General features: G+C 53.2%; 1 protein-coding gene across 1 annotated transcript; it reads right to left on the minus strand.

Annotated features, from left to right (window-relative positions):
• Nucleotides 1-5622: 5622 nt before the first annotated feature.
• On the minus strand, nt 5623-27389 carry ZNF341 (zinc finger protein 341). Its single transcript, XM_054644227.2, has 15 exons — nt 27045-27389; nt 22948-23058; nt 21725-21912; nt 20505-20657; nt 19380-19604; nt 17953-18148; nt 17226-17310; nt 16070-16260; nt 14603-14790; nt 13469-13677; nt 10750-10846; nt 9569-9701; nt 8684-8795; nt 7846-7916; nt 5623-6698 (listed from the first exon to the last, which is right to left on the minus strand). Exons 1-15 carry the CDS (start codon nt 27073-27075, stop codon nt 6199-6201), a joined length of 2490 nt encoding a protein of 829 aa, XP_054500202.2. The 5' UTR covers nt 27076-27389; the 3' UTR covers nt 5623-6198.
• Between the last annotated feature and the right edge of the window lie 77 nt (nt 27390-27466).

Genomic DNA, 27466 nt, shown 5'->3' on the forward strand with positions numbered 1-27466 from the left:
CGGCCCTAGGAGCGGCTCCGGCGGGCAGGGGACACACGAGGGCACGGCCCAGGGAGCCGCGGGTGAGGCGCCACAGAGTCACTGTGGAGTTGGAAAAGCCCGGCAAGGTCACTGAGGGGTTAACCTGGGCCTGATCCACACCGTGTCCCCAGCCCAGTGCCACTCCAGGCCTTCCTTGGACACCTCCAGGGACGGGACTCCGAACCTCCCTGGGCAGCCCCTGGCAATGCCTGATGTTAAAAATGAGCTATCAACTATTTTACAACAGTTTCTAACCTATTTTTAACATCTGACAACTTTTTCCATCAATAAATTCTTCATAATATCCAGCCTGACCTTCCCCTGTCCCAGCCTGAGGCTGTTCCCTCTCCTCCTGTTCCCTGGGAACACAGCTCGACTGTCCCCTGGCTGTCCCCTCCTGGCAGGAGTTGTGCAGAGCCACAAGGTCCCCCCTGATCCTCCTTTGCTCAGGCTGAGCCCCTTTCCAGCTGCTCCTGGTGTCCCTTCCCTGGACATGCCTGAAGTGCCCAAGAAGTGCCCAGGGGAGCCTGGCCACGAGCAGAGCCCCATGTCAGTGCCAATCCTCCTCCAGCACCCATCCCCACAGCCAGGGTGACTCCCCTCTAGGTACCCCTCAAGCCTGCTCCAGTGCTGAGATATTTATTCTTTCAAACCTCCTTTTCTGGTGTGCCAACTATACAGAGGCAAGTGTTTAAATGCACAATTACCAGCAGGGATGTTTAGTGGGTGGTGACTCACTGTCACTTCCTGGACACTTGAGGCACATGCTCTGAGCTGTGGGGGCAGCACGGGCATCAGTCCATGATGTAATCCATAATTTCACAGGACATTGGACATCATTCCGTGATGGAATTCATAATTTCACAGTACCTACAGACAAAATCCCATAAGGAAATCGAGTCCTGAGTCCCTCAGCCTGCTGACAACTGGATACTTTCCACTTCTCTTTCTTTGTGCTTGGCCTCAATCATCTGTAAAATGATAATCCCCCCTCTATCTCCAGTCACAGCAGGGTTGTGACAACAGATCACTGATAACAGACTTAGGCAATAATAATGTTTGTCATTGGAAATCACCCAGGAAAATTAATCACTGCTTTGGAGCAGGACTGGGGTATCACACACCACATGAAAAACAGGAAAAATGACCCAAACAAATGCTGGTTGGGTAAGAGAGCTTTTTTGTGCCCTGAATAAGAGGGAAAAGCAGTGCTTTGGGAAACACAAAGAATGTCCCACGTAGCAGGTGCCAGTTGAGCAACAGAGCCCTGTAAGGGTTCCTGCCCTGTTCACCTCCCTGACACTGCAGGTGGGTGGGAAAGGCAAATCACACAAAAAATCACTGAGGCTGATGGAAACACTGCCAGGGCAAGAGAGCTCCAGCTGATAGCACAGGAGGCTGAGGAGAACAGGGGAGGGATGGCTTTTACATACCTTGCTTCCTCCCACACAAGTGTCACTGCTGTCACCTTTGCTCTGATCCACTTCTCCCCAGGCATGGCTCTGGTGCTGGGGTTCTCCTGGGAACTTCCAGAAAATGCCAAGATGCTTCTAGAGCTGGGTTTGTAAAGAAAATAGCAGCGCCTAGGTGTGGAAACCCAGGGCACTGGGAATATTTCTGTGTCTGCTCTGGGGTGCCCTGACCCCCAGGGCAGCACTGACTTTGACCCTCATCCATGGAGAAAGTTTCCTAAACTCCAGAATAGACTGGAAGCCACAAAAGTGTGAAATAGATTGTAGAGAGCAGTGTAGGTGCATCACTTGGTGAGAAATTGAGGGTTTGGGATTTTTAGTGTGCTGTGGATGGAAGCAAGATGGAGGGCACAGGGTGTCATCCTGGGCTTCTTCTTCCTTCTTCTTCATGGGTTTGGGTGGCATTTTGTAATTGGGCAGAAAAGTCCCATTGCAGTTCTTTGGGATCAGTTATTGGGTTAAAAGGGAAAATAATCCAGGTGTCAGTTCTTAATTGGATAGTTTAGTCTTAAAAGACCTTGCAACAAGAGATTGTTGGCCATTTTGTGCCTTCTAATGAAAAGCTGCTGAACTCACAGTGGTGAGACTGTTTTACTGGTAAGAAATAATAAACACCTGAGTCCCAACATGAATTACTGCCTCAAGTGCCTTCAATCCAGACCCAGAGAAACCCACACCCAGGACACAGGGAGAAAACCAGTGCCCTGAGCACCTCTGATCCACCCAGCCAGTGGGCAGGGCTGTGCCAGGGAAACAGAGGGAATTTGGGCAGAAATCTTCCCTGCAGCAAATGGAAGAGCCTGTAGACATCTGAGTTTGCAGGAGCTGAGGCAGCTGGACAAGAGCAGGGCAGGGAGAACAATCACTCCAAGGTTTACTCCCAGAGGACAATCATTTTGTCCAGGATAAAACTTGTTGTGGTTCAACACCACCCCATGTGCAAACACCTATCAAACACCCAGGGTGGCATCTCTGAGCCCTGGTGTGCCACAGGTGTCCCACAGTCATGTCAGGGGAAGTCCCCAGCCTTGTATTCCTCAGCAGTCACACTCAGCTGGGTGGCTCTGCCCCCATTCCCAGTGTGGCCAGCTGGGTTCCAGCATCCCACTGAGCTGGGGGAAAGCAGCATTTGGGAAGGGCAGGCCAGGTCTCCAGACAGATCCTTCCCCTGAAGCCAGTGCACCCTGTGGCAGTGCAAAAGCAGAGGCACTTTCCAACACTTCCATTGCCCTGCCAATGGAATTTTCAGTTTCTGGGTTTGCTGCTCCCATGCTGGCTTTGGGACTCCTGCTTAGGAAATCAGAGAAGCCAAGAGGACAACAAATGTCCCAGTGACACCAGCCCAGACAGGGCTTCTGAGCTGGAGGAGCTGCACCCACACACAGCACCCCAAAATAGACCTGAGTGCATAGGACACATTATAATGACACCGACAGCGTGGGACAGAGGGCAGGGAAATAGGACAAGTAAATTTAGCCAACTGTTTCCTGATCCTGTTCCCCTTCTGGGAGAGCAGGGTAAAACAAACACTGTGGGTAAACAAACTGCCCTTCAAAGCAGACAGGAGCTTTCACAGAAGCACAGGCACACCTAAGGAGGAAGGACCACCTGGATGTCCCCAGCCCAGTCAGCTCATGCCAAGCATATCCACCCAGGGCAGGACAACCTGTGCAAATTGGTAATGAGGTCTCAGGACCTCTCTGCAGCCTCCTTCCTTATACTGAGTCAGATGATGGAATCAAGGAGTGGTTTGGGTTGGAAGGGACCCCAAAAATCATCTCATTCCACCCCTGCCATGGCAGGGACACCTTCCACTGTCCCAGGCTGCTCCCAGCCCTGTCCAGCCTGGCCTTGGGCACTGCCAGGGATCCAGGGGCAGCCCCAGCTGCTCTGGGCACCCTGTGCCAGGGCCTCAGCACCCTCACAGGGAACAATTTCTTCCTAATACCACATTTAAATCTTCCATCAGCTTGAGGCCATTCCCCCTTGTCCTGTCACTCCAGGCCCTCGTGAAAAGTCCCTCTCCCCTTTAAGTTCTGGAAGTTGCCATGTTTCAACACATCCCTGTCACCTCTCTTCCCATCCCTGTGCACCCCTGCAGCCTGGCTCCACCTTTTCCACCCCCTTCTATGAGGCAGGGGCAAGACTTCTCCTTAGCCCCATGTAAATCCTCAATAACCCTTTCTCCCAGCCTCCCCTGGAAGCCCTGAGCTCCATTTCCTCCCACCCACCAACAAGAGGTGCACAAACAGCATCAAAAAAGTGAAATGAGCAGAAAGTAAGTCAGGAAGTGAGTGAGCAAAGTGATCTGATGGCAGACCCATGCAGACTGTCAGTGTGTGACAGTGTCCCAGGAGTGACAGTGTAAGCCATCATTACACAGAGCAGACAGGGAGCACAGTGTACACTCCTCTGCAAGCTGCTGGTTTCAAGATTTTAAGAATTAAATAAGGAGACAAGAACACCTTGAGGTCAAAAAATGGCTTGGATCAGACCAGTCAGACCAGTAATGCTGGGCTGACTGCTGCAGTGGCCAGAACAGCCACAGAGTCCCAGACACAGCCAGGATTTCCATAGCCAGGACTGACTGAACCCTGCCAGGATTTCCATAGCTAGAACTGACTGAACCCTGCCAGGATTTCCATAGCCAGGACTGCCTGAACCCTGCCAGGATTTCCAGACCCAGGACTGATTGAACCCTGCCAGGATTTCCATAGCCAGGACTGACTGAACCCTGCCAGGATTTCCATAGCCAGGACTGCCTGAACCCTGCCAGGATTTCCAGACCCAGGACTGATTGAACCCTGCCAGGATTTCCATAGCTAGAACTGACTGATCCCTGCCAGGATCTCCATAGCCAGGACTGCCTGAACCCTGCCAGGATTTCCATAGCTAGAACTGACTGAACCCTGCCAGGATTTCCATAGCCAGGACTGACTGAACCCTGACAGGATTTCCATAGCCAGGACTGACTGAACCCTGACAGGATTTCCATAGCCAGGACTGCCTGAACCCTGCCAGGATCTCCATAGCCAGGACTGCCTGAACCCTGCCAGGATTTCCAGACCCAGGACTGATTGAACCCTGCCAGGATTTCCATAGCTAGAACTGACTGAACCCTGCCAGGATTTCCATAGCCAGGACTGCCTGAACCCTGCCAGGATTTCCATAGCCAGGACTGCCTGAACCCTGCCAGGATTTCCATAGCCAAGACTGATTGAACCCTGCCAGGATTTCCATAGCTAGAACTGACTGAACCCTGCCAGGATTTCCATAGCCAGACTGCCTGAACCCTGCCAGGATTTCCATAGCTAGAACTGACTGAACCCTGCCAGGATTTCCAGACTGACTGAATTCTGGATAACCAGGCTGGGGATGCAGCACTTTGCAGCCACAGACACCTCAGCAGCTCATCACACAAACTCACCTGGGAAAGCTCAGCTTGGCTTGCCCTCCCCTTGGAGCAGGGAGAAAGCGTGGGAGAGCAGAGCATGGGGACACAAATCCCAGCAGGCAGCAGGGATGAGCAGGTCTGGGTGCAGATCCTTCCCCTGAAGCCAGTGCATCCTGTGGCAGTGCAAAAGCAGAGGCTGAGGGCAGGACAGGGACAAGGAGCCTGGCAGGGCACTGGAGCAGGCAGCAGCACCCCTGCCCCTGTGGCTCCAGACCCACCCCTGCACAATGGGAATTTTCAGTTTCTGGCTTTGGGACTCCTGATTAGGAAATCAGAGAAGCCAAGAGGACAACAAATGTCCCAGATGTGACACCAGATTTCCTTGCTGCTGAACCACACCAGCTCCCCACTGAAACTGCTGACAAGCACTGAGCTGAGGGAATGTAGAGGCTGGGAAGCAGCTGCCAGAGCTTCTCTGCAGCACCTGGCCCAGAGCTGACACTGGAACATTGGCTCCTGGAGGCATCACAAGTCCAGGTCACCTCTCCCAGCCCTTGGTGAATAGAGGGGTCACATTGAACTGTTCCCAGGGATTGACTCATTGATGTTAAAGGCACTCAGAAATCCCTGGATCTGGGGAAAAACCATGAGCAAACACTGTGGAGAGAACAGTACCCAGGTTCCCACACACACACACACACACACACACAGGTTCCCACACACTGACTGCACAGGTGAGGTCCAGGCTGTTTATAACTTGTAGTACAGACACGGTGATCTTTCTACTGAGACAGACAGAGAGAAGATACCAGACAGAAGTCTATTGGGATAATTGTGAACAGTGTTCCCAAAGGATCTCAGGATGAACTTGCTTCCACTAGGAAGGATGTTTGCTCTCAGAAGGGCCACCCAAATACTGGGCAATACAGTTTTTAGGCCAGAAAAACCACAGATGGGACAGGCTGTGATTTGCAAAGCCACCTGATTTCAGCAGCTCTGTTTGTTGCAAGTCTGCATGGTCCTTCTTCTTCCCTGATTCAGGGATCTTTGTCTTTCTTGCCCTAAGCTGACCCGTGGTACAGAGGGACAAGAAATAAGGGAGCCACCCTCTCCAGTGCCTTGTAGGCATCAGTGGCCTCCAAGCAGTCCTCTGCCCAAGGATGGGAAGAACCAGTGGAGATGGAAGCCATTCCCTCCCATATCCATCTACCTCCCCAGAAGAGCTTTGGTCTTTTCCACAGGGATAAACTTGAGCACCAAGTGGGACAGTGCCAGCAGCAGCCCCCAGCCACACAGTGGCTCTGGGCATTGTCACTCAGAGGTCTGGATGTACACAGGCACAGCCAGCATGGTGCAGGGCCCATCCGAGGCTGTCTGCAGCTCTGCCAGGGCCAGGTTGGAGCCCATGCTGTTGGGCTGCCCTGGAACTAGCTCAGGGTCCGCAGCTCCTGACCCACCAACCACGATGGACAGGACAGCGTCTGACTCCTGGAAGGGCTCCTTGGTGGGGCCCCCCTCGGGGGAGCTGTCCCCGGCAGCGCCGTCCTTGAGCTCGGGCAGCCCCAGCGGCAGCCCCGCCTTGCGGCCCCGCGCCGCCCGCTTCTTCTGGGCCTTCCTGAGCTGCAGCTCCTTGTCCTTGGGCGAGCCCAGGCGGCACTTGTGCTCCCTCATGTACTTGTGGCGGGTGAAGCCCTTGCTGCACGTGGGACAGCGGTATTTGTAGTTGCCGGTGTGCGAGCGCTGGTGCTCCACCATGTGGGCGCGGCGGCTGAAGGACTTGTTACAGTACTGGCACTTGTGGATCTTCATCCCTGCACACAGAGGGAGTCGAGTTACAGCCAGCCATGCCCCAGGGAGAGCAGGACAGCTCTGGGTGCCACACAGGCTGTGCCACACACAGTAAATAAAGTTCGGTGGCTACAGCTTCAATGTCTGTGTTTAACCATAACCACTCGTGACTTTGTAAAGTCGAAACATGTCCTGAGCTGGGAGGGACCCCCAGGGTCACCCAGGGCAGCCCCAGCCCTGCCCAGACCCCCCAACAGCCCCACCCTGGGCATCCCTGGCAGCTCCTGCAGCTCTGGCAGCCTCGGGGCCGTGCCCATTCCCTGGGGAGCCTGGGCAGTGCCAGCACCCTCTGGGGAAGAGCCTTTCCCTGATGTCCAACCTAAACCCCTCTGACATAGCTCCAGCCATTCCCTGGGTCCTGTCACTGTCACAGAGGGCAGTGCCTGTCCCTTCATTGTCCCTCAGGAGGAAGCTGCAGTCTGCAAATAAAAATTCTTGCCTCAAGTAAGAGCATTAAAATATCACCAGAAAAACATGTCAAGTTAATTGTGATGAAAATGCAAAACAATCTTGAAGTACTGTTTTTTCCAAGTGCATTTAGTAAATAAAGAAATTTTCACTTTTTTCCCCCTCCAAAATATGGGAATGTACAGTCTGAAAGAACCCATGACTGCACTATCAGCCCATCCCATCTGATCCCACTCTGCAGGGCCTTGGGCACAAGGAAAGATGTCCAGTTTTACCCTAGGAGATCAAAGTCTGATTGTTCCCTTGGGGCCTAGGAATAATTATTTGTCTTTATAAGAATTGGGAGCATCATTTTTAGAACACAAGAAGGCAATCAAATCCCATGAGATTTTCTTTTGCATGTGAGATGGGACTGGGGAGGAGTGGACAGAGCACTCTGAATGTTCACTTGACAGCAAGCAGACCAAATAATGCAGCTCAGCTCCTGAGTCTCATCTGCAGGTCCTGCCTACAGATTATATTGTCTTAGAAACCAGCCCAAAGTTTAGACATAATCCTGAATAGACACTCACTTAAACAGGCCTGCAGCAAAACAAAGAGAAAAAATCTAAATGATTCAAATGATTTCTCAGACTTAGTCCTTTTGTCACATGCTCCTACAGCACCACAGGGAATCCCAGTGACTGCATTCCCATCACTCACCTGAATGGGACAGAATGTGAGCCTTCAGCTTGTCAGGCCTGTTGAATTCTTTATTGCAGCCTGTGTGGCTTCTGCAACAACAACAAATGCTGGTGAGGTGTGGGAACCAGCTGAGGAGCAATGTACAGACAGACCCCACATCATAAGGACATCCATGACCCCTCTCCTCAGCAGCACCTAGATGTTCCTCTTGGTGCAGCCTCAGCAGGAGTTCCACTATCTCAGCCTTTCTGGGGAGGAGCAAGGACTAAACAGGCTGCCACAGGGACATGTGGCTTTTCCTAAACTACACATGGTCTGTGTCTCACTATGAATGCTCTAAAATGCAGCAGGTTCAAGATCCCAGGTGGAGATAGAAGCATTTTGGAAGGAGGCATGAGGTTGGTTGGAGCAGGGAGAAGCCAGTCAGCCTTGGCTCTCATAAAGTCCATGGATTTGGGACTGCACCTGCCAAAACTCGGCTCCTCTGGCTTGGACATTAGGTCCTAGGTTGTCACATGCTCTTGGATGTGACAAAATCATGTCACATGATTTTGTGACAGTGAGTGAGAGCTCATCATCCAGGGAATCTCTGTGGTCAAATAATGCTCCTTCTCTCTCTAGTGCCCCCCCCCCCCCAAGCCTCCCATGAAGGTAGCAGTTATTTTACAGAGCTGATAAAGCAATAAAATGTGGCCCTACAGGAAGTCAGTGACAAAGAATTGAGACTCTTGGGTTCCCAGTTAACAGCACACAACATTCCAACCTCCCCAGGCAGCCTGGGAGGTGCCACAGTGTCCCCTAGGACACATGCAGGACACATTCCCCCCTCCCAACCCCAGTCAGACACGCTACATACGAGAAGGGACATTTGTATTTCTTGAAGGGCTCGTGGATGAGCATGTGGCGCTTGAGCTTGTCCTTGCGATTGAACGCTGCCTCACACACCGAGCACTTGAAGGGCTTCTCACCTGGGGAGGAACAGAGCAGGCCTCAGGGACACTGCAGCCACACAGGCTGCTCTGGCCAGGGACAGGCCAGCTGTGCCACACTAGAAACTTCCCTGCCCTATGGGTAAATCACACAGAATTTGGTTGGAAAAGACCTTTGGGATAGAGTCCAACTTATAATCTATAACACCACCTTGTCAACTAGACCATGGCACTGAGTGCCACATCCAGGCTTTTCTCAAATACCTCCAGGGATGGCGACTCCACCACTTCCCTGAGTAGCCCATTCCAGTGCTCCATCACCCTTTCTGTGAAATTCTTCCAATGTCCAGCCTAAACTTCCAGCCTAAACTTCCCCTGGTCAAGCTGGCACAATTTTATGCTGTGTCCTCCTGTCCTGTTGCTGGTTGCCTGGGAGAAGAGACCAACCCCTACCTGGCTACACCCTTCTGTCAGGGAGGTGTAGACAGTGATAAGGTCTCCCCTGAGCCTCCTTTTCTCCAGGCCAAACAACCCAAACTCCCTCAGCTGCTTCTCAATAAAATAACAAATGGATGAGCACAATCTGTGCTGCACACTGCTCCTGCTCTCCAGGGCCAGACTCCTTAGCTCTGCCAGCACAGCAAGTGGGAAAGCCCCCTGTGTTCCCCATTTCTAACGAGTGCAGTGCTGAACCAAACCCACTGATCTGATACCACATTACAACAAACAACTCTGTCACTCCTGCTGCCAGGGCACAGGGCAGCCAGGGCTGTGGCACAGAGTGAGGAGCACTGGCAGCAGGGCAGGCGTACCCGAGTGGATGTGGGCGTGCAGCTTGAGGTAGTGCTCCCGCCGGAAGAACTTCTTACAGATCTGGCACTTGAACTTGCTGCCCCCGCCGTGCGTGGGGATGTGGCGGCGCAGGTACCGCTCACAGGGGAACACCTGCAACACACACACACACAGAGGGATCAGGGGACAGCTGGAACACACACACACACAGATCAGGGAACACCTGGAACACACACACACACACACAGAGATCAGGGGACAGCTGGAACACACACACACACACACAGATCAGGGGACAGCTGGAACACACACACACACACAGAGAGATCAGGGGACAGCTGGAACACACACACAGAGAGAGATCAGGGGACAGCTGGAACACACAAACACAGAGCTCAGGGAACACCTGGAACACACACACACCCCTGCAACACATAAACACAGAGCTCAGGGAACTCCTGGAACACACACACCTGGAGCACACACACCCAGAGCTCAGGGGGACACCTGCAACACACACCTGGAACACACAAACACACAGCTCAGAGCCAGCACCACACACAGGACACCGCAGAGCTGGCACAGGGGGTGTAGCCAGGATAAAACACGTAAAAATCATGGAATGGTTTGGGTTGGAAGGGATCTTAAAGATCAACCAGTCCTGCTGCTGTAAGCAGGGACACCTTCCACTATCTCAGGCTGCTCCAAGCCCTGGCCAGCCTGGCCTTGGACACTGCCAGGGCTGGGGCAGCCACAGCTTCTCTGGGCAACCTGAGCAAGAAGCTCAGTCACTGCTTTCCCAGGAAGGATGCACTGTGAAAACATTCAGGACTGTATAATGAAGGTAGAGATAGGGCTTTAAAAATAAGCCAACAAAAATTCAAAACAGAAAAAGCGCCAAAAATTTCTTAAGAAACCCAGAAGCTGAAAGCTTGCTGTCAATTATGTAACACTGTGCTGAGCACCAGCACCTCAGAGGGATGCCCAGTCTGCCCCCAAAGCCAGCAGCAGGGTGGGCTGGGCAAGGATCCCCAGCAATTCCTACCTTCCCCACAGAGTTAACTTCACTTTCTGCTTCATCATCATCTGTTATCCAAGCTCCTACTCATGGAGCTGAGGGTTCCTGTCCCCCTCAGAGCCCTTGCCAGGTGTCCAGGCCTGGCTCAGCAAGCCATGCTGACCATCCATGGTCAGCACTCACCTTCTGGCAGTGAGGGCAGGGGAAGTTGTGCGTTGCTGTCTGCAGATGGTGCTCCAGGGCTTCTGGGGTGGAGTATTTATTGACACACTTCACACACCTGCATGTGGAGAGAAAGGACAGAGCCTGTGAGCAAGGCTACTGCAGCAAACCCCACACCACAGGCACACCTGCCCAGCCCAGCCACCTTCCAGGGTGATCTTTGACAGGACTGATACAGAAAATAACCACTCAGGTGCTCTAAAACCTCAGCAACCCACATGCCAGTTCACACTCACACTTAGCAGCCTTCAGAGAGGGAGATGCTGGAAAAGTGGGTGGAGAAGCCTTTAAATGCTAGTGCACTTGCCACAGGCTGCCATGGGAGCAGCCAGACTTGAGCACATATTCCACACTGCTTCCTTAGGGAGACAAGCCTTAGGTAAGGACTTCACTTTCCTTCAAACACATCCTTCCATCTTCACTGCTTGAAGGCATCAGCCCCCAGAGAAGGAGCTGAGAGTGGGCACACAGCATGGCAGGGTCACACATGCTGGCAGTGCTTCTGCCAGAGGGCTCTGCCAAAGCTGGCTGACAGCAGGCACTGGGACAGGCACCACCAGCAGTGAGGACAGGAGCACTCACACCCTGCTCCTGCTGGGAAACCCCTTCTCCCTAGGACAGACTAAAACCTCCTCAAGCTCAAGCAGGGCTCTGATCTCAGGGATCTCCACACAGAGATCAGGGAACACCTGGAACACACAAAGCAGTAGAACAAAGCTCTGTAGTGCAAGGATAACTAGAAACCATGGTCTAGGCAAGAATTAGCAGATATTTATTCCATGAAGCTCCCAAGTGACTCCATTGTCTCCTGGGCTTCCTACTCCCCCTGAACATTTCCATGGGCATTCCAAAAGCTATGTGGAGCTCTTTGTGGAACTCCTCACACCTCCCCTCCACAGGAGTAGAAAAGCTTTCCAAGGAACAGACCCTTTGGCAGCAAAGGGATAGGAAACTTTTTTCTGAGCACAGCTTCTACAACTGTTCCAGAGTGCAAGGCAAGCTGTGTTCTCTTTGCCATCTGTATGGCAGTTCTCTTCTGGTCAGTGGGCAGTTTTCCTTATCTCTTCCACACCCACTCCTCCCTCAGGGGGACACCTGCTGATAACAGCTATGGAATGTCCCTGCATGGCTGATAAGAACTACAGCATCCCATTGGCAGATGGGAGCCCAGAGGGAGGAGCCAAGCATTCCTACCTGGATAGAATCTGGAGCTTCTGGAACACCAGCACGGCTTCTGCACTGGATTCCCCAGAGGAGCAGCAGCTGCCTCTTGCCCTGGATCTTCAGAGGCAGAGACTGCACCTTTCTCCAGGATCCCTGCTCCAGCAGAACCAGCCCTGACACTGCAGGAGGGCTGAGCCACAATTCCAATGGGACTGTGCCAACAGCCTGACCCACAGGGTGTCAGGCTGGGTTCTGACTCTGGCAGTGCTGTTTTGGTTTATTGCATTGTTTATTTTATCCTTTTATTTTCTTCCCTAGTAAAGAACTGTTATTTCCTGCTCCTATATTTTTTGCCTGAGAGCCCCTTAATTTAAAATTTATAGCAATTCAGAGGGGTGGGGAGGGTTTATACTCTCCATTTCAGGGGAGGCTCCTGCCTTCCTTAGCAGACACCTGGCTTTCCAAACCAAGACAACAACCCACAATCCCTTTGCTGCAGGTGAAGAATCAAGGAAAGGCTGGGAAGGGCTTCCCTGGCTCTCTGACCCAGCCCAGGACAGGTTCAGCTGTGTGTATTTGTCCTGGTTTAGGGTCCTGGTTCCCTGGGAACTTTGCTGCCTCAGTCAGCAAAAACCAACTAAATGCAAAGGAAAGCTCTCTCTCACTGTCCACAGAAAACACTGTCCAGGAGAAGGATTGTGGAGGAGTGAGTGCAGCTTCTGAAAACAAACTGTGCACTACTTGTCTCCCCCCTCCTTGGCTCTCAGAACCAGTCTTAAAGGTGCAAAACTTATTTCTGGGCTAAACAGATGAATGGGGATACAATTCAGTATCATAAAGTCACCCCAGGACACCATCTCACTCTTGACTGGTGATAAGAGGAGTTGCAGTGACAGGATCTTCCCATATAACCAATCCCAGCTTTTCACTGTCATTCAAAGAGACTCCCTGTAGCCATGATATTTTCTGAAAAATCCCTTTGCCAGGATTTTTCTCCTGAGAAGCTGAGAAGCCTCAGAGGAAAAGAAAACCAATAATTATCTGCTGCTGTGGAATGCAACAGGTGCATCTGTGATTGGTCTCATGTGTTTGTTTCTAATTAATGGCCAATCACAGTCCAGCTGTCTCAGAATCTCTGGTCAGTCACAAGATTTTATTATCATTCCATTCCACTTCTTTCCTTGCTAACCTTCTTATGAAATCCTTTCTTCTATTCTTTTAGTATGGTTTTAATATAATATATATCATAAAATAATAAATCAGCCTTCTGGAACATGGAGTCAAGATTCTCATCTCTTCCCTGGTCCTGGGACCCCTGTGAACACCACCACAACTCCCTGCATTCAAAGTGCTTGGCCTTTGCAGTCTGATGGAGGGAACCCCCCATGTGCCACCTGGGTGTCCAAAACCACCAGGGCCACTGGACACAGGGCCCCCTGTCCCCTCTAAGGTCCCACCAAGCATGCTCTGCACCCACTCACTCCTACAAGCCTTGTGAGCAGCGATTGTACTGTACTTGTACACGGCCATGTCCTTCTTGGGGCTGTGCTGGGGCAGCAGGCTGTGTGAGTACTGGTGCACGCCCAGCTCGTACAGCGAGGGGAAGTCCTTGCTGCACAGGTGGCAGCGGTAACTCAGCTCCTCCTGGTGGCTCTTGATGTGCTCAAGGAAGGACTCCAGCTTCTGGAAGGTCTGGGCACAGGTCTTCACCACACATTTGTACACCTGGGGGAAGGGAGAGCAACTGGAGAGGCTCACCATGGAAACAGGCAGGGAAAGCCCTCTGCCAACAGGCAGAACTGCCTTCCTTTCTGGGAAGAAGCACACACTGTCAGGGCACACCCCTGAGAAAGCAGGGTGGGACATAAGGGTGTTGATGTGAGGGCCTGAAACCACTTGAGTGGGTGGGACCACAACACCCCAAAGTGATTGTCCCAGGACCCAAGAGCTGCCACTTACACTGAAAATTTTGGACTTTACAGAATCACAAAGGTTGGAAAAGACCCCCAAGGTCAGCGAGTCCAATCTTTGACAGAACACCACCTTGTTAACTAAACTACAGCACCAAGTGCAGTCAGTTACTGAACACTTCCAGGGAGAATGACTGCACCAGCTCCCTGGACAGCCCAGTCCAATGCCTGACAACCCTCTCAGTAAAGCAATTCCTCCTGATGTCCAACCTGAACCTCCCCTGGCACAGCTTGAGGCTGTTTCCTCTTGTCCTGTCCCTTGTGGGAACTGAGCCTGACTCCCCTCAAGAATTGTGGAGAATGAGAAGGTCCCCTCTGAGCCTCCCCAGCTCCCTCAGCCCCTCTCCTCTGCCTTACTCTCTAGAACCCTTCCTCCACTCCACTGCCCTTCTGTGGGTAGGCTCCAGCACCTCCATGTCTTTCTGGAAGTGAAGGGCCCAGAACTGGACACTCTTCACTTCTTTGTTTCCCCTCTAGCCACCCAAACCTGCTTGGCTGAATTTCTCACTCAGTTTTCAAAGGAGTTTCCAAAGCCACCCAGCTACAACCCTGAGAGCTGAGCTGCATGTGAAGAACTGGCAGCTCTGCAGAGCAAAAGGCTCAGGTCAGACCCTGGTAATGGGTGCATTATATGGAGCCAATCCCAATATGCCACCCAGCCAGGCACCCTCAGTCCCTACCTGCTCATTCTTGTGCTGTGTCATGTGTGACTTGAGCTGGAAGTAGGTGTTGAACTTGCTGGGGCAGAACTGGCACTGGTAGGAGCTGTCAATGAGGACAACCTGCTTGGCCTCCAGCTTGGCTGCCTCGCTCTCCTCCAAGGGGCTCAGCTCCTGGGCCGGGGGCACCGCGTTCCTGGGGGGCAAACCTGGAGAGGGAGAGTCCCAGCCTGCCATGAGACAGCTCTGCAAGCTGCTCTGCAAGCCCTGTGCTGCCAGCACACACCAGGCCAGGCCCTCCTCCCCTTCAAAGACAGCCTTTTCAGATCACATGAGTCTCACTAACAGGGTTGTTGAAAATTGGTTGACAGATTATTAAGGGCTCTGACCACTCCATCTTCCCCTCCCTAGCCCATTATCTTTTTCCAGGGATATAACTGTGCTCTGTGGAGCAGTCAGAACAGGCCTCCTGTCACAGACATGTTTTATGAAAAATCCTTTCCTTAGGATTTTTTCTCCTGAGAAGCCAAGAGGCCTCAAAAACAAAATGTAAACAATAATTATCTGCTGCTGTGGAATGCATCAGGTAGATCTGTAATTAGTCTCATGTAGTTGTTTCTAATTAGTGGCCAATCACAATCCAGCTGTCTCAGACTGTCTCAGTCAATCACAAACCTTTGTTATCATTCCTTTTCTATTCTTAGCCAGCCTTCTGATGAAATCCTTTCTTCTATTCTTTTAGTATAGTTTTAATATAATATATATCATAAAATAATAAATCAAACCTTCTAAAACATAGAGTCAACATTCTTGTCTCTTCCCTCATCCTAGAACCCCTGTGAACACCACCACAGCCTCCACCAGTGAACCAGAACCAGATCTACTCCCACCAGTGGCAGGAGACAGGAGGTAAGATCCAGCCAGTGGTTCACAGTCCATGATGCACACAAACAGAGCTCCAGTTGTTCCTTATCCTAGACATGACATTGCCACTGCATCCCCTCCCCTACCAGGTCTGAGGCCACCACCAGAAGGGGCATCCAGACACCAGCAAGGAGCTCTCCTCTGCCTCAGGTATTTACAGGAGGGCAGATCCAGCCTGGCACGACCTGCACAGTGCAAAGCCAGAGCACTGGGCTATCCTAAACCAGCAGCTGTGTGTCCCCTGGGCCAGAGCTGCCAGGTGTGGCTTGTGCACTGCCAAAGCTGTACTGCCAGGGAGTGAGAAGGGGAAGACACCTGGCCCTGTTTGTGCACATGCTGGGACAGAGTTTGGAGCCACTGTCCCCACCAGCACCTGCACCCACCACAGGGGTGTGAAATGAGCTGGAGCTCAGGAAATGCCACTGTTAGTGTGAGATGCTAAACACTACCAAGGAATGCAGACAGCACACACAGCTCCCCTCCCTCCCTGTGTGGAGGGGCAGAGACCTGCAGCCTCCTCACACCAGTGCTGTGCCCCACACACACCATGGCCAGGCACCACACCTGTGTTCTCCTCGTCCTCAGGCTGGCTGGGGTTCAGGGCCATGACCTGCACAGTGATGGAGTTGCGGGAGATGGTGCAGCCCAGGCCTGGAGGCCACACCTTATGGGTCTGCATGTGCTTCTTCACGTTGGACTTCTGGGCAAAGGCACGGCCACACACAATGCACTGGAAGGGCTTCTCACCTGTGTGACTGAAGGAAAGGCACCAGGTCAGCAGTGGTGGAGGCAGGAGACAGCCCTGCCTGTGGGGGACAAGGACAGTGCTGGGCTGATCACACCTGGACACACCAAACAAGGCTTTGAGACCTGATTCACCAGAGGAGGTGCATTGGGAGAGGCCTGGGGAAATGAGGCTGGTGCACAGATAAAACACCTGTGGTCTGGGAATGACAGGGGATCAAAGGAAGAAGCAGGAGAGGAAAACAGCTCTGCAGCAACATCAGGGTACCTGCACAGACCTTGGGGACCTCATCATTTTCTCAAGGTTACAAGCCTTTCCTTCCCTGTCACCCTTCTCTCTCCTGCACACATCTTTTCTAGTTTGAAGCCCCCAGATCTGCATGAATGTGCTCTCCTTTGTCCATAGCAAAAAGGTCTTTCTACTCTGCCCTTCTGCTTCAAGAAAAAGCAAGAGTCCAGGCGGGGAAGAGGTGCAAAAACCACCACTTGTTCCTTCCCATCTGTTCTGAGTCCAGCTGACTCCACTGGGGGAAAGAACTCTGCAGATTTCAGCTTCCTCCTGCTAGGGAAAAGCTCTGTGATTAGAGCTCCCTGTATAGACACTGAGCTTGCCTTACACTTTGCTAACAGCAGCAAACAGGAAAGCTGCAGCTTGCTAGGGAGGGAGAGGAAAGGGAAGGGCAGAGGCAAGCAGTGGGAATGCTGCTACTCCAGTGATCAGGTGGCAAGAGGTTTGGCTGTCAAGCTCTCATCAGCAAGGAAAATAAGCCTCCAGTCCCAGCACATAATCAGCATGAAGATTACATCCACAATACAGCCTTCACTCCAGTCTCCTGGGGTGAGAAGGATGAAGAATCCCTCCCATTGCAGCACAGATTCTGGGACATAACAAACTGGGCTGCACAGACTCCCTCAGCAGAGCTGTGCCCTGCCCCAGGCCAGTGACTCTGCTGTGTGCAGGGCAGGGCACTGTTACCTCCTGATGTGCTGCTGCAGGTCAAAGTTCTTGGTAAAGGCCTTGTCACAGTATGTGCATTTCAGCTTGGGGGACTTGGGTTTGCCTGAAAGGAAGAGCACACACAAGAATGAGATCACGTGGCACAGCCCTGTCCCCACAGCTCACAGGGCCCTCACCTCAAGACATGACTGCTCAAGACCAATAAAGAGCTTATAGGAAGATAAGATCTGCCTGGCCAGACTGGGAAGTGGTTACAGGCACAAACATTCATTAACACAGCCTGAGACAAATCTACACATCCTGAGCAGTGCAGTCTGCTGGGGAGGGCATCCCCTCAGGCAACAACCACTGCCTTACAGGGACCTACAAAGTACTAGCCTTAAAGGTGCTCTGGGCATTGGGAAAAGACACAGCACGAGTGAGAGGAAGGGCCTCAGCTCTGTCTCTGCTATGAACCCCCCAGGTCATCCACCAATTTCATGCAAGGCCTTGTGTTCCCCTTCCAGAGCTGCACAGCCAATGCCACCCCTCAGGGAGCCCATGGCTCAGCAGCCCAGCTGGGACAAGCCCAGTGACCCTCAGGGCAGAGGTTGGAAGGGACTCACCTTCCTGCAGCCCACTCAGGACAAGCCCAGTGACCCTCAGGGCAGGGTTGGAAGGGACTCAGGGACTCACCTTCCTGCAGCCCACTCAGGACAAGCCCAGTGACCCTCAGGGCAGGGTTGGAAGGGACTCAGGGACTCACCTTCCTGCAGCCCACTCTCGTTCTTGCAGCGGCGAGTTTTGGCAGCAGCAGGGGAGTCAAAGGCAACCACAGAGCCTCCTCCTGCACTGCTCAGGGGGGTGGGAGCACTGGTGCTCTTGGCCTTGAACCCCTGCTTCCCAGGGCTGTACACAGGGGGAGAGGGGTACACTGGGCTTTCCACACACTGGCTTGGTACCTGTGAGAGGGCAGTTCATCAGTGGAACAGGTTTGCTACAGAGAATTATACCATGCCCTAACTTCCATCTCCACCCACACCAGGCTGCACTTGGGTTGACTTTTCTTCTGCCAAAGTGGATCAAATTTCTGGTTCCCCAGGCTACCAGTGTCTCTCTAACCAAAACTGACACCCTGCACAGTGTGAAACTCTCCTGCTGAACATCAAAAGCATCCAGAAGTTATTACAGCAGGAACAGGGCAGCAAAGAAACACTCTGAGGGAGCTGTCTTGTGCCCCATGTGTGCCTCATGCCTGGAAGAGTCTCTCATCCCTCTGGAGCAGGTTACCAGAAGGGTCACTGCTGTCCAGTCCTGAACCAGTCCTGAAGCAGGGATCACCAGGTCCTGCTGTCTGTCCTGGCAGGACTGCAGAAAGGAAGGAAGGCACAAGGAAACTCCAGGTGCCAAAGCACAGCTGTTTATGTCAGCATCAAAATTAGGAAAGAACACTTAAGAGACAGAGTGATCAGTCTGGGGTGATAGTTTAAAGGCATTTCTGCTGCCCATCCTGATAAATTAACACAGACCACTATTTATCCAACATCCCCATCCATTCCTGTCCACTGGCACTTCCAGATCAGATTCCAGTTACACAGGTAAGGATGCCACACCTCAGCCACACCCAGCAGCTCCTGTTGTGAAGGGCAGTGCAAATGTAGAGACTGCAAACAGCTGATCCATCAGTAAATCCACACCCTGCCTGTGCCAATCTTTAGCAAAAGCCACCTTGACAAGCTCATTGAGATTTAGACTGGATTCTTCTCTCCACCTAAGCTGAAGTGTGCAGTGTGATGCTCTGTGCTTCTACAGAAGGTGAGGCCCTCACCTCTACTGCCTCTCACTCCCAACATATGCAGGTATCCCTTGGCCAGAAACAAATGTTCAGGTCTCCTAAGTCTGTCCTCTGTCTCTCTTAGCTGTTTCTCCTGTTCTCAGAATCATCATCATCTTACTGATCTCCTTCTGTTTGCTGCTTTCTCCCAGAGAAAATAATTGTTGTCAAATAACCCAGCCCATCTTCCCACACTGTAATTCCACACTCCTCAAGGCCAGATTGGATGAGGCTTGGAGCAATCTGATCCAGTGGGAGGCGTCCATCCCAAAGGCAGGGGATGAGTTTTAAGGTCCTTTCAACCCAAGCCATTGTGTGATTCTCTAAGGACACATCCTTAGGAGCAGCCCTGGCCTTACCTCCATGGGCGGGTACGGCTGCATGCCCAGGCTCTGGATCTCCACGGTGCTGGATGCTGCCATGGGAGCAGGGCCACTGTACACCTCCACCACGCCGCTGCCGCCGCCGGGCTGCCCGGGAGCCGCCAGGCTGGGCGGGGGAGGCGGGGGCTGCGGCGGCGGGGGCGGCGGCGGCGGCGGCGGCTGGGACAGGTAGCCAGCCCCGGCGTGCATACTCAGGCTGCTCTGCAAGCACAGAGACACGGCACGTTGGAAATGCAGCAGCCAGGAGCTGCACACATTCCCCACCCCAATCTGCCTGCGGGAACAGCAGGGATGTCTCAGCACACCACAGCACATCCCCCTGGCAGGTTGGACCACACTGTGCTGTGCTGGAGGCCTGGAATGATCTGCAGGTACACGCTGCCTCCTCCAAACCCAGCCCTCAAGTGCCACTGCTTTTATTGATTTATTTTTAAAGGTTTTAATCCTTCTGGTTACAAGGAATATTTTTAGAGCATGGAGAGTGTGTACAGCCCAGGCAGTCTGGGGAGAGCCCAAAGAAAGCTCCCAGGAGGAGAGGAATCCATGGAGTAAGCTGACAAGGACCCTGGAAGCCAATCATGATATGAGGGCTCAAAAAAGCTGGGGAGACCACATTACAAAGATCTGAGCATCCAGCAACAAACGGGTTTGTGAGCAACACCAAGCTGTGTGCTGCAGTCCAAACACTGGAGGGAAGGAATGGGCATCCAGAGGGATCTGGACAGGCTTGAGAGGTGTGTCTGTGTGAACCTCAGGGACTTCAACCAGACCAAATGCAAAGTGCTGCACCTGGATCAGGGCGATCCCAAGCACAGATGGGGCAGTGAACGGATTGAGGGCAGCCCTGAGGGGAAAGACTTGGGAGTGTTGGTGCATGAGAAGCCAAAAATGACCCAGCTGTGGGCACTGGCAGCCCTGAAAGCCAGCCATGTCCTGGGAGGCATCCTCAGCAGTGTGGGCAGTGTCCCTGGCAGTGGTCAAGGCCAGGCTGGACAGGGCTTGGAGCAACCTGGGACAGTGGAAGGTGCCACTCCCATGGCCAAGGGGCTGGAACTGGGAGAGCTTTACCAGTGACTCCCTGGATCCACACGTGGCCCTTACCTGCACTGGGGGCTGCACTGCTGGCATGGGCTGGTCCAAGGAGGTGAAAGCAGACATGGCTGACATCAGCACCTCATCACTGACCAAGATGTTCCCCTGCACCAGGGTCTGAATCAAAGGTGATGGGGGAACTGTGATGTACGTAGAGATTTGCTGAAAGAAAAGAAAGATACACTGTTAACCAGCAACAGGACAAAACAATACCCAAAAAACAATGACACTGCTTTTTCCTGAGCCTCAGGGTCTCTGCTTTCACTGCCTCTGGTCAGCACTGAGCCACAGTAATTATCTGCAGCTTCCTGCTGAGTCCATGGGAGTTTTTAGCTCCACAAATGTTCTTCAGAAAGGAGGAAAAAAATATCACAGTGGCTCAGAAAGTGGCCACTGGCTGCAAGTCAAATCAGGGGTTATTAAACAAGATCTGCAGGACAAACTGGTCATGGACAAGTTCAGGCCTCTCCTGAGTGCTTGCCCCAGCAAGGGAAGATGGAAAACTCAGGGAGGCTGCTCTGGCTCAGACAGTGAATGTCAGGCTCATCTCTCCAGACTGGACTCAGGTTATAGGAGGGGAGGGAGGCTGTTGAATTTCTTGGCAGTAAATAACCTGTGTTTACAGCCCTGTGAAGAAGCACCATCCACTGGGACTACATTAATTTGCAAAAAAGCAGCTGGTTTGAAAGCACTTTGGAAGCCACAACTGCAGGCACATTACATGTCATGCACCAGGGACTCCCACTGGAGGATTCTCTAGGGAATGAGAATTACTCCAGAGGGGATATTCCCCCAGCACTCATCACACTACATTATGTGGCTTATTGCAAGAGTGAGAGAGAAGGGATGCAGGAACAAAGCTGCTTCACTTCTGCCCACGAGCCAGACCACAGCCCAGGGGACAGCAAGAGCACTGTGAGAGTGCACCCAGGCTTGTGGCCAGGCTCTGACACTGGGGCTGCTCAGTAAAGCCAAGGTCTGGCTGCAGCACAGACAGAACATGAAACCCCTTGTGTCCTGTCCTGAAAAAAGGCTGTCAGACTCTTCTGCTGTGTCACCTCATTGCAGAGGGCCCCACTTTAACCACGAGGTGAAAAGCCAACAAAGGGACAACAGCTGAGCCTCCTAGAAAAGAGCTCAGTCATGAGACAGCAGTGGATCTAAACCCATCACCCCCATGCCCCCCAGCCCCAAATCCCAGCAGCAGAAGCTGTGCCTGAGCACGGTACCTGGCGGGCAGCACTGGGAGCCTGCTGCACCGAGGTGATGGACGGGGTGTACACACTGTTGGTGGCCAGGGACACTGAGGAGAGCGATGGGGCACTGCCCTGGCACTGCTCTCTCTTGTGGGTCATGAAGGCAGGCAGGGAGTTGAACTGCTTCTTACACTTCCCACACAGGAACACGTCTTCATCATCTGCAGTGAGGAAGAGCAGAGCTTCAGGCCTTCTCCTGCATTCCCCAGTGCTCCACCCAGCACTCACTTTTGGATCTCAGCACCTTGAGAACAGCCTTGTCAGGAGAGAGCAGCTGCAAGGGCCAAGCTGTCCCTCCTTCCCTCCCTAAAGCCAGGTGATGTGACTGAGCCCATCTTAGCCCTGCTCCCACACACAAACCCCACTGTCTCCCTGGGACACACTAATCCCACTGTCTGTCTTCTCATCCCAAATACAGGAACAACCAACCTTGCTCCCATAGCACCCTCTGCTTTTAGTCAAAGCAGTTCCTTCCAAAACATCAGCATTATGCTGGCTGAGGCAGATTTTATTATCCAGACTGCACAAAGCACAAGAAGTACCTTGGATAAGGGCACAGAGTCACTGTCAGCTTGTGTCCTAACACCCCTCCACAACACTGCTGGGTTTTGGCACCTATGCCTGACATTAGAAGCAGAAAGAAGACAACCCAGTTACATGTCCCAGCTGAAATCTGCAGCGTTAGCAAACCACACACCATTTGCACTCCATCCAGGCAGACTCACAAGGCTGTTCCCTGCCTAAGTCACAGCCTGAAGTTAATCTTTTTTGGGGACACAGACTGTAACTCCTTGGGGGATAACTCCCCATCCACCCAACACATTCTAGGCCAGCACTGTGAGGGTCCACATGCATGTAAATGACCAGTTTCCATTACCACAGAGATGTTCCAGGACTGGAGCACTTGAGCATCTCTAGAGGAGGAGTGGATATTAAATAAAAAACATGAACAGTAACAGGCACCAGATGTGGGGACAGTGGCTTCTCCCTCCCTTTGTGTCTTTATTGGAAGCTCATGGTCAAGTCTGTTGCCATGACTCTCTCTAAAAACATCACTGCTCGCTTGGGCACTTGTCCCTTCCTCCTGCTCAGTGTGGTCCTGCTGAGGGCTCCCAACACTCACAGCAGTGCCCTACACACCCAGCTGTTGTGCAGCCCTCCTGCCTGACCTCTGTCCCAGTGCCAGCAGGACTCACCCATGGGCTGGATGGCGGCGGAGGAGTTGACAGTGGCAGCAGACGGGTCCGTGACACCTCCTTGCCCATCCAGTAAGGACTGCACAGCCAGCACTGTCTGGTTATCCATCCCTGAAAGGAGACAAAGCATGGGTGGTGAACTGAACACAGCCACACTGGGCTGTCTGGGCACTGGGACACCCTGCAGCTGCTGCTCCCTCCTCCCTGAGCCACTGTCACCTTGTCACCCTCTACCCCACAGCACCAGCTCCCACACAACAGCAACACCTCCACCTGTCTGCAGGAGTCCTTTGGTGCAAAAAGAGAAGGGAAGAAGGGCAGGGAAAGCCAACAGGGGGTTTGGTTTCAGGCACTTGCTGCAGAAAGGAAGGATGTTTATAACCCTGGGTATGAGAGGAGCTGAGAATGTCACAGGAATGTGGGGATGTCACAGGGCAGAAGCCTGGGTGGAACTGCCTGGGGATGCAGCACAGACACCAAGCTCAGGGCACACAAAATCCTTGTGCTCCCCTCCTGCTCTCCCAGCAGCAGTGTCACAAATGCCTCCCTGCTCCCAAGGGCAGCACTCCCAGATCTGATCAGACACAGAGCACACACACCCAGCCTGATTTGTTGTTAGAGTCAGCTTACTTGCTTTGGCACAAACATTTTTCACTACAGCTAAAATGTTTTCCAATATTCCAGATAAATACAGAAGATTGGGACTGCTCATCTAGGGAGACAACCTGGCCAGCAGCATGGGATTGTGGATTAAGCATGACACACTCTATTTAGAAATTGGATGTAAAGACACAAAGGACAACCTGATTTTGGGAGAAAAAGAGCAAAAAGGAGTGATTTTTACCACTCCTTCCTATCACTCTTTTATGACACAGAACTCACAAAGGAAGCAAATGGAACAGCAAGGTTGTATGTTAGATCTTGTGGATTAAGGGAGAGAAGAAAGCTGGGGGGTTCTTAGGTGATTTTTCACTTCCAGATCTTTGCAAAACAAAAGTGCAAAGCTCTGAACTCAGAATGATGTGCCACAGGAAAGGAAAATCAATGGGTTTGATCACTCCTAAGCAGTGAGGTGAGGACTGTGCTGAGATGAGGGGAGGTTGCTCAGCAGACAGCAGCAGGAAAGACAGTGAAACACCACAGCAGACCACAGCATAAGGGATCAGCACAGCAGGAGCATCCACCACCCCAAGTTCCTCTCCCAAAATTCCTCCTGAACAACTGGAATGTTACCTTCCTGGTGGGGAGTACCCATATAAACTACAGCTTTTTAAGATACCCTAAACACTCATTTCTCCTGTATGTCACATTAAGATTCTGTGAACACTTTCTTCATCCTTTCACTGAGGAGATGCTGCAAGCCCTGCCCGTGTCCCTGGGAGAGAGCAGAGCACCATCCTCCAAGGGCACAAGCAGCTGCTGGGAGGCAGCAGATCCCAGTACATCACACACTCCCATCAAATTCCCACCATGCCTATGGGAAGCCTTTCACACAGATCAGAGGCACAGCAAAGCTGCAGGTCCAGTTGAGCAAGCCCTGGCTTGCAGGGAGAGCTGGAGGCAGCCCTGCAGCTCAGCCCCGCTGGCAGAACAGTGCAGGGAGGATTCCTCTCTCCAGCCAAAGCCCTGCTCTAAAATTCACCTCCCTGCACCAAGAACCTCTGGGCAACTGCAAAGGGAGCACTGCAGCCTTAAAGCACACAGTGGCATGGAGCAGCATTTCACCAGCAAAAATAAGCTAGGGGGGAAAATAAGGATCAAAAATTCAGGTGAAGTGTAGTATGGGGATAATTACTACTGCACAAACAGTGCCACTCTTGGTATGCCTGGCACTGGGTTTCCTTCTGGCACAGTCAGATCCTCCAAGGAAAAAAGCCAAACAATTGCCTTGATGCCACGAAGAGGAAGAAGCTTCAGGAGAGGCCAAGATATGAACACAATGATGCAGCAACATTGTCAGTGTTGCACTCAGCCTCTTGATGGAGAGAAATGGCCCAGGACAACAGAAATATTTCTTTGGCAATTCAGAGCCCCTGCACTTCACCCAGTAACTGCACAGCACCACACTTCCAGGGGGAAACCCCTGAGGACATGGCTAGCAAGGCATGGAGCCAAGCTGGCAGTTACTTGGTTACATGGATGCCAGTCACAGCCATGCACACTCCAGGAGAAAGCTCTGCATCGATCCTGCCCTGCCTACAGCCAGCACCAGCCTGCAAGATGCTCTTCAGCCATGGAACTGAAAAACCCCAGCTCCTCTCTCCTGGCAGCAGCAGGAGCTGAGGTGCCCAGAGCCTGACAAAACCAAAGTGATTTGGGGAAGCCAAGATAAAAGCACAGGACTACTGACTGATCTGTCCTTTTTGTCTTCCCTTTCAAATTTCTCTTAGCTAGAGATGAAGCAGGAGTGTCCAGGTGCTAATTTACCCCTGCGATAAAGCCTTTTTTTCTGACAGGAGCACCAGGTGCTTTAGGGACAGGTAAAAATGCACCTGTGCCCTGCAGCACTCTGAGACCAGGCTGCTCTAAGAATGCCAAGTCACCATCGACTTGTAATCCAATCAACAAGACAAAACAAACAAGCTCAGGCACTAAAAGCTGCCAATTGCTGCGGGCTTAAAAAACCCCCACTCTTTTTCAATTTGCTAAAAAGCTTTGCTGTCCTAAATGCTGCAGGGAAACTAACACAATGAGGAGCCGATTGCAGAGAGGAAATAGGGACCTGATTCTACACGAGGGTGCTGGCAAATTCACCAAGTAACCTGACAAAAGAGAGAAAAAAATATTTATTCTCTGCTGGTGTGGTCACAGGTGATACTCAAAGGCACAGGTAACAATCTCCATGTCACACCTTCCAGGCAGTGCTGGCATGTAAAGGAAAATACTCCTGTAATCCAATTTAGGAAATCAATACCTATGAAATAGTTTCTCTCCAAAGAAAGTAGCCCCTAGCCCAATGTCAGACTGCCACAGCTTGGCACCTCATCCTCGGATGGCACCTGGCTGTAACAGTGTCCCAGCACTAAAGTGAGATGGATCTGAGCACAACCTGTTCACCCTCACAACAGGCACTGCCCGGGCTGTGCCAAGAGCACACCCCTCAAAACACACATGCAGGGGCAAGCACCCACCCAGGCACTATCCCAGGGGCTGGCACGGAGCATGGCACAGCAGAGGGACTGGCAGAGTGAGCCCTGGAGCATGGGGAGGATGGGGGACCCCAGCATGCAGGGACACGGGAGGTGCAGGGGCGGTGACAGTGCCCTGGGCACTGCTGGTGCTGCTTCCTGGGCACAGAGACAGGGGTGATGGGAATGCCCTGGTGGGCACAGGAGCAGGGAGGGGGTCAGAGGGCCTGGAGCACCAGGGGCAGGATGGGGATGGAATATCCAGGAGCAGCAGGGACAAGATAGGGATGAAGTGTCCAGGAGCAGCAGGGGCAGGATGGGAATAGAATATCCAGGAGCAGCGGGGACAGGATGGGGATGGAGTGTCCAGGAGCAGCAGGGACTGGATGGGGATGGAGTGTCCAGGAGCAGCAGGGACAGGATGGGGATGGAGTGTCCAGGAGCAGCAGGGACTGGATGGGGATGGAATATCCAGGAGCAGCAGGCACAGGGGCAGGGTGGGGATGAGGCACCCCAGAGCAGCAGGGACAGGGTGGGGATGAGGCGCCCCAGAGCAGCAGGCACAGGGCAAGGAAAGCATAGAATGCCTTGTGCCGTCGGGCACTGGCACAGGGTAGGGATGCGGTGCACCGCGGTGCACAGGCAGGAGGTGGCACAGGGCCGGGGGACCGGAGGTGACAGCGGCGCCGCACGGAGCCGCGGACGGCGTGGCGAGCCCCGGGCAGCGGCGGGGGCTGCAGCCGTGCCTGCGGTGCGGGCAGCGGAGCAGCAGCGCGGGAGACAGCGCGGGGCTCCCGGGAGCGCCACACGCCGCGCCGGGCCGGGCCTCACGGGGCAGCCCCGCGGCGGCCCCGCGACCCGCGCGGCAGCGGCGCTGGACAGGGGGAGCTCGGAGGAGCGGGGGTCGCGCACCCCGGCTGTGGCCGCGGCCCGGGAGGTCCCGGCGCGGCCCCGGTCTGGCCCCGTTACCTTCCAGCGCCTCGAAGATCGCCTGCGCCATCTTGGAGCGGCGGCGGCAGCGGCGCCGCCAGGGGGCGCCCGCCGCCCGCTACGGGCCCACAGCGCGGGAGAGGTGGGGGAGGCCCCGGGGGCGGGGGGTCGTGTTCAACTCGGGGCGCGGCGGACCGGCACTGCGACAGCCCGCGCAGACCGGGCAGGGACCGCCCGGTAGCCGCCCCTGCCCTGTTGGGGCTCCCGGCGTGGCCGCGGCGGCCACGACCCCCGGCCCATGACCGGGCTGTGCCGGGCCGGGCTCACAGCGGCGCCCGCCGCCCTCACGGAGCGGGTGGGCGGGACGCCTCCCTCGGCGCCCATTGGCTGCAGGACAGACTATCCGCACCAATGAGAGAGTGAGGTGGTGCCGTTTATTGGCCGAGAGCCATGATTGACAG

This window comes from Agelaius phoeniceus, chromosome 17 (assembly GCF_051311805.1).
Source record: "Agelaius phoeniceus isolate bAgePho1 chromosome 17, bAgePho1.hap1, whole genome shotgun sequence".
Classification (NCBI taxonomy): Eukaryota; Metazoa; Chordata; class Aves; order Passeriformes; family Icteridae; genus Agelaius; species Agelaius phoeniceus.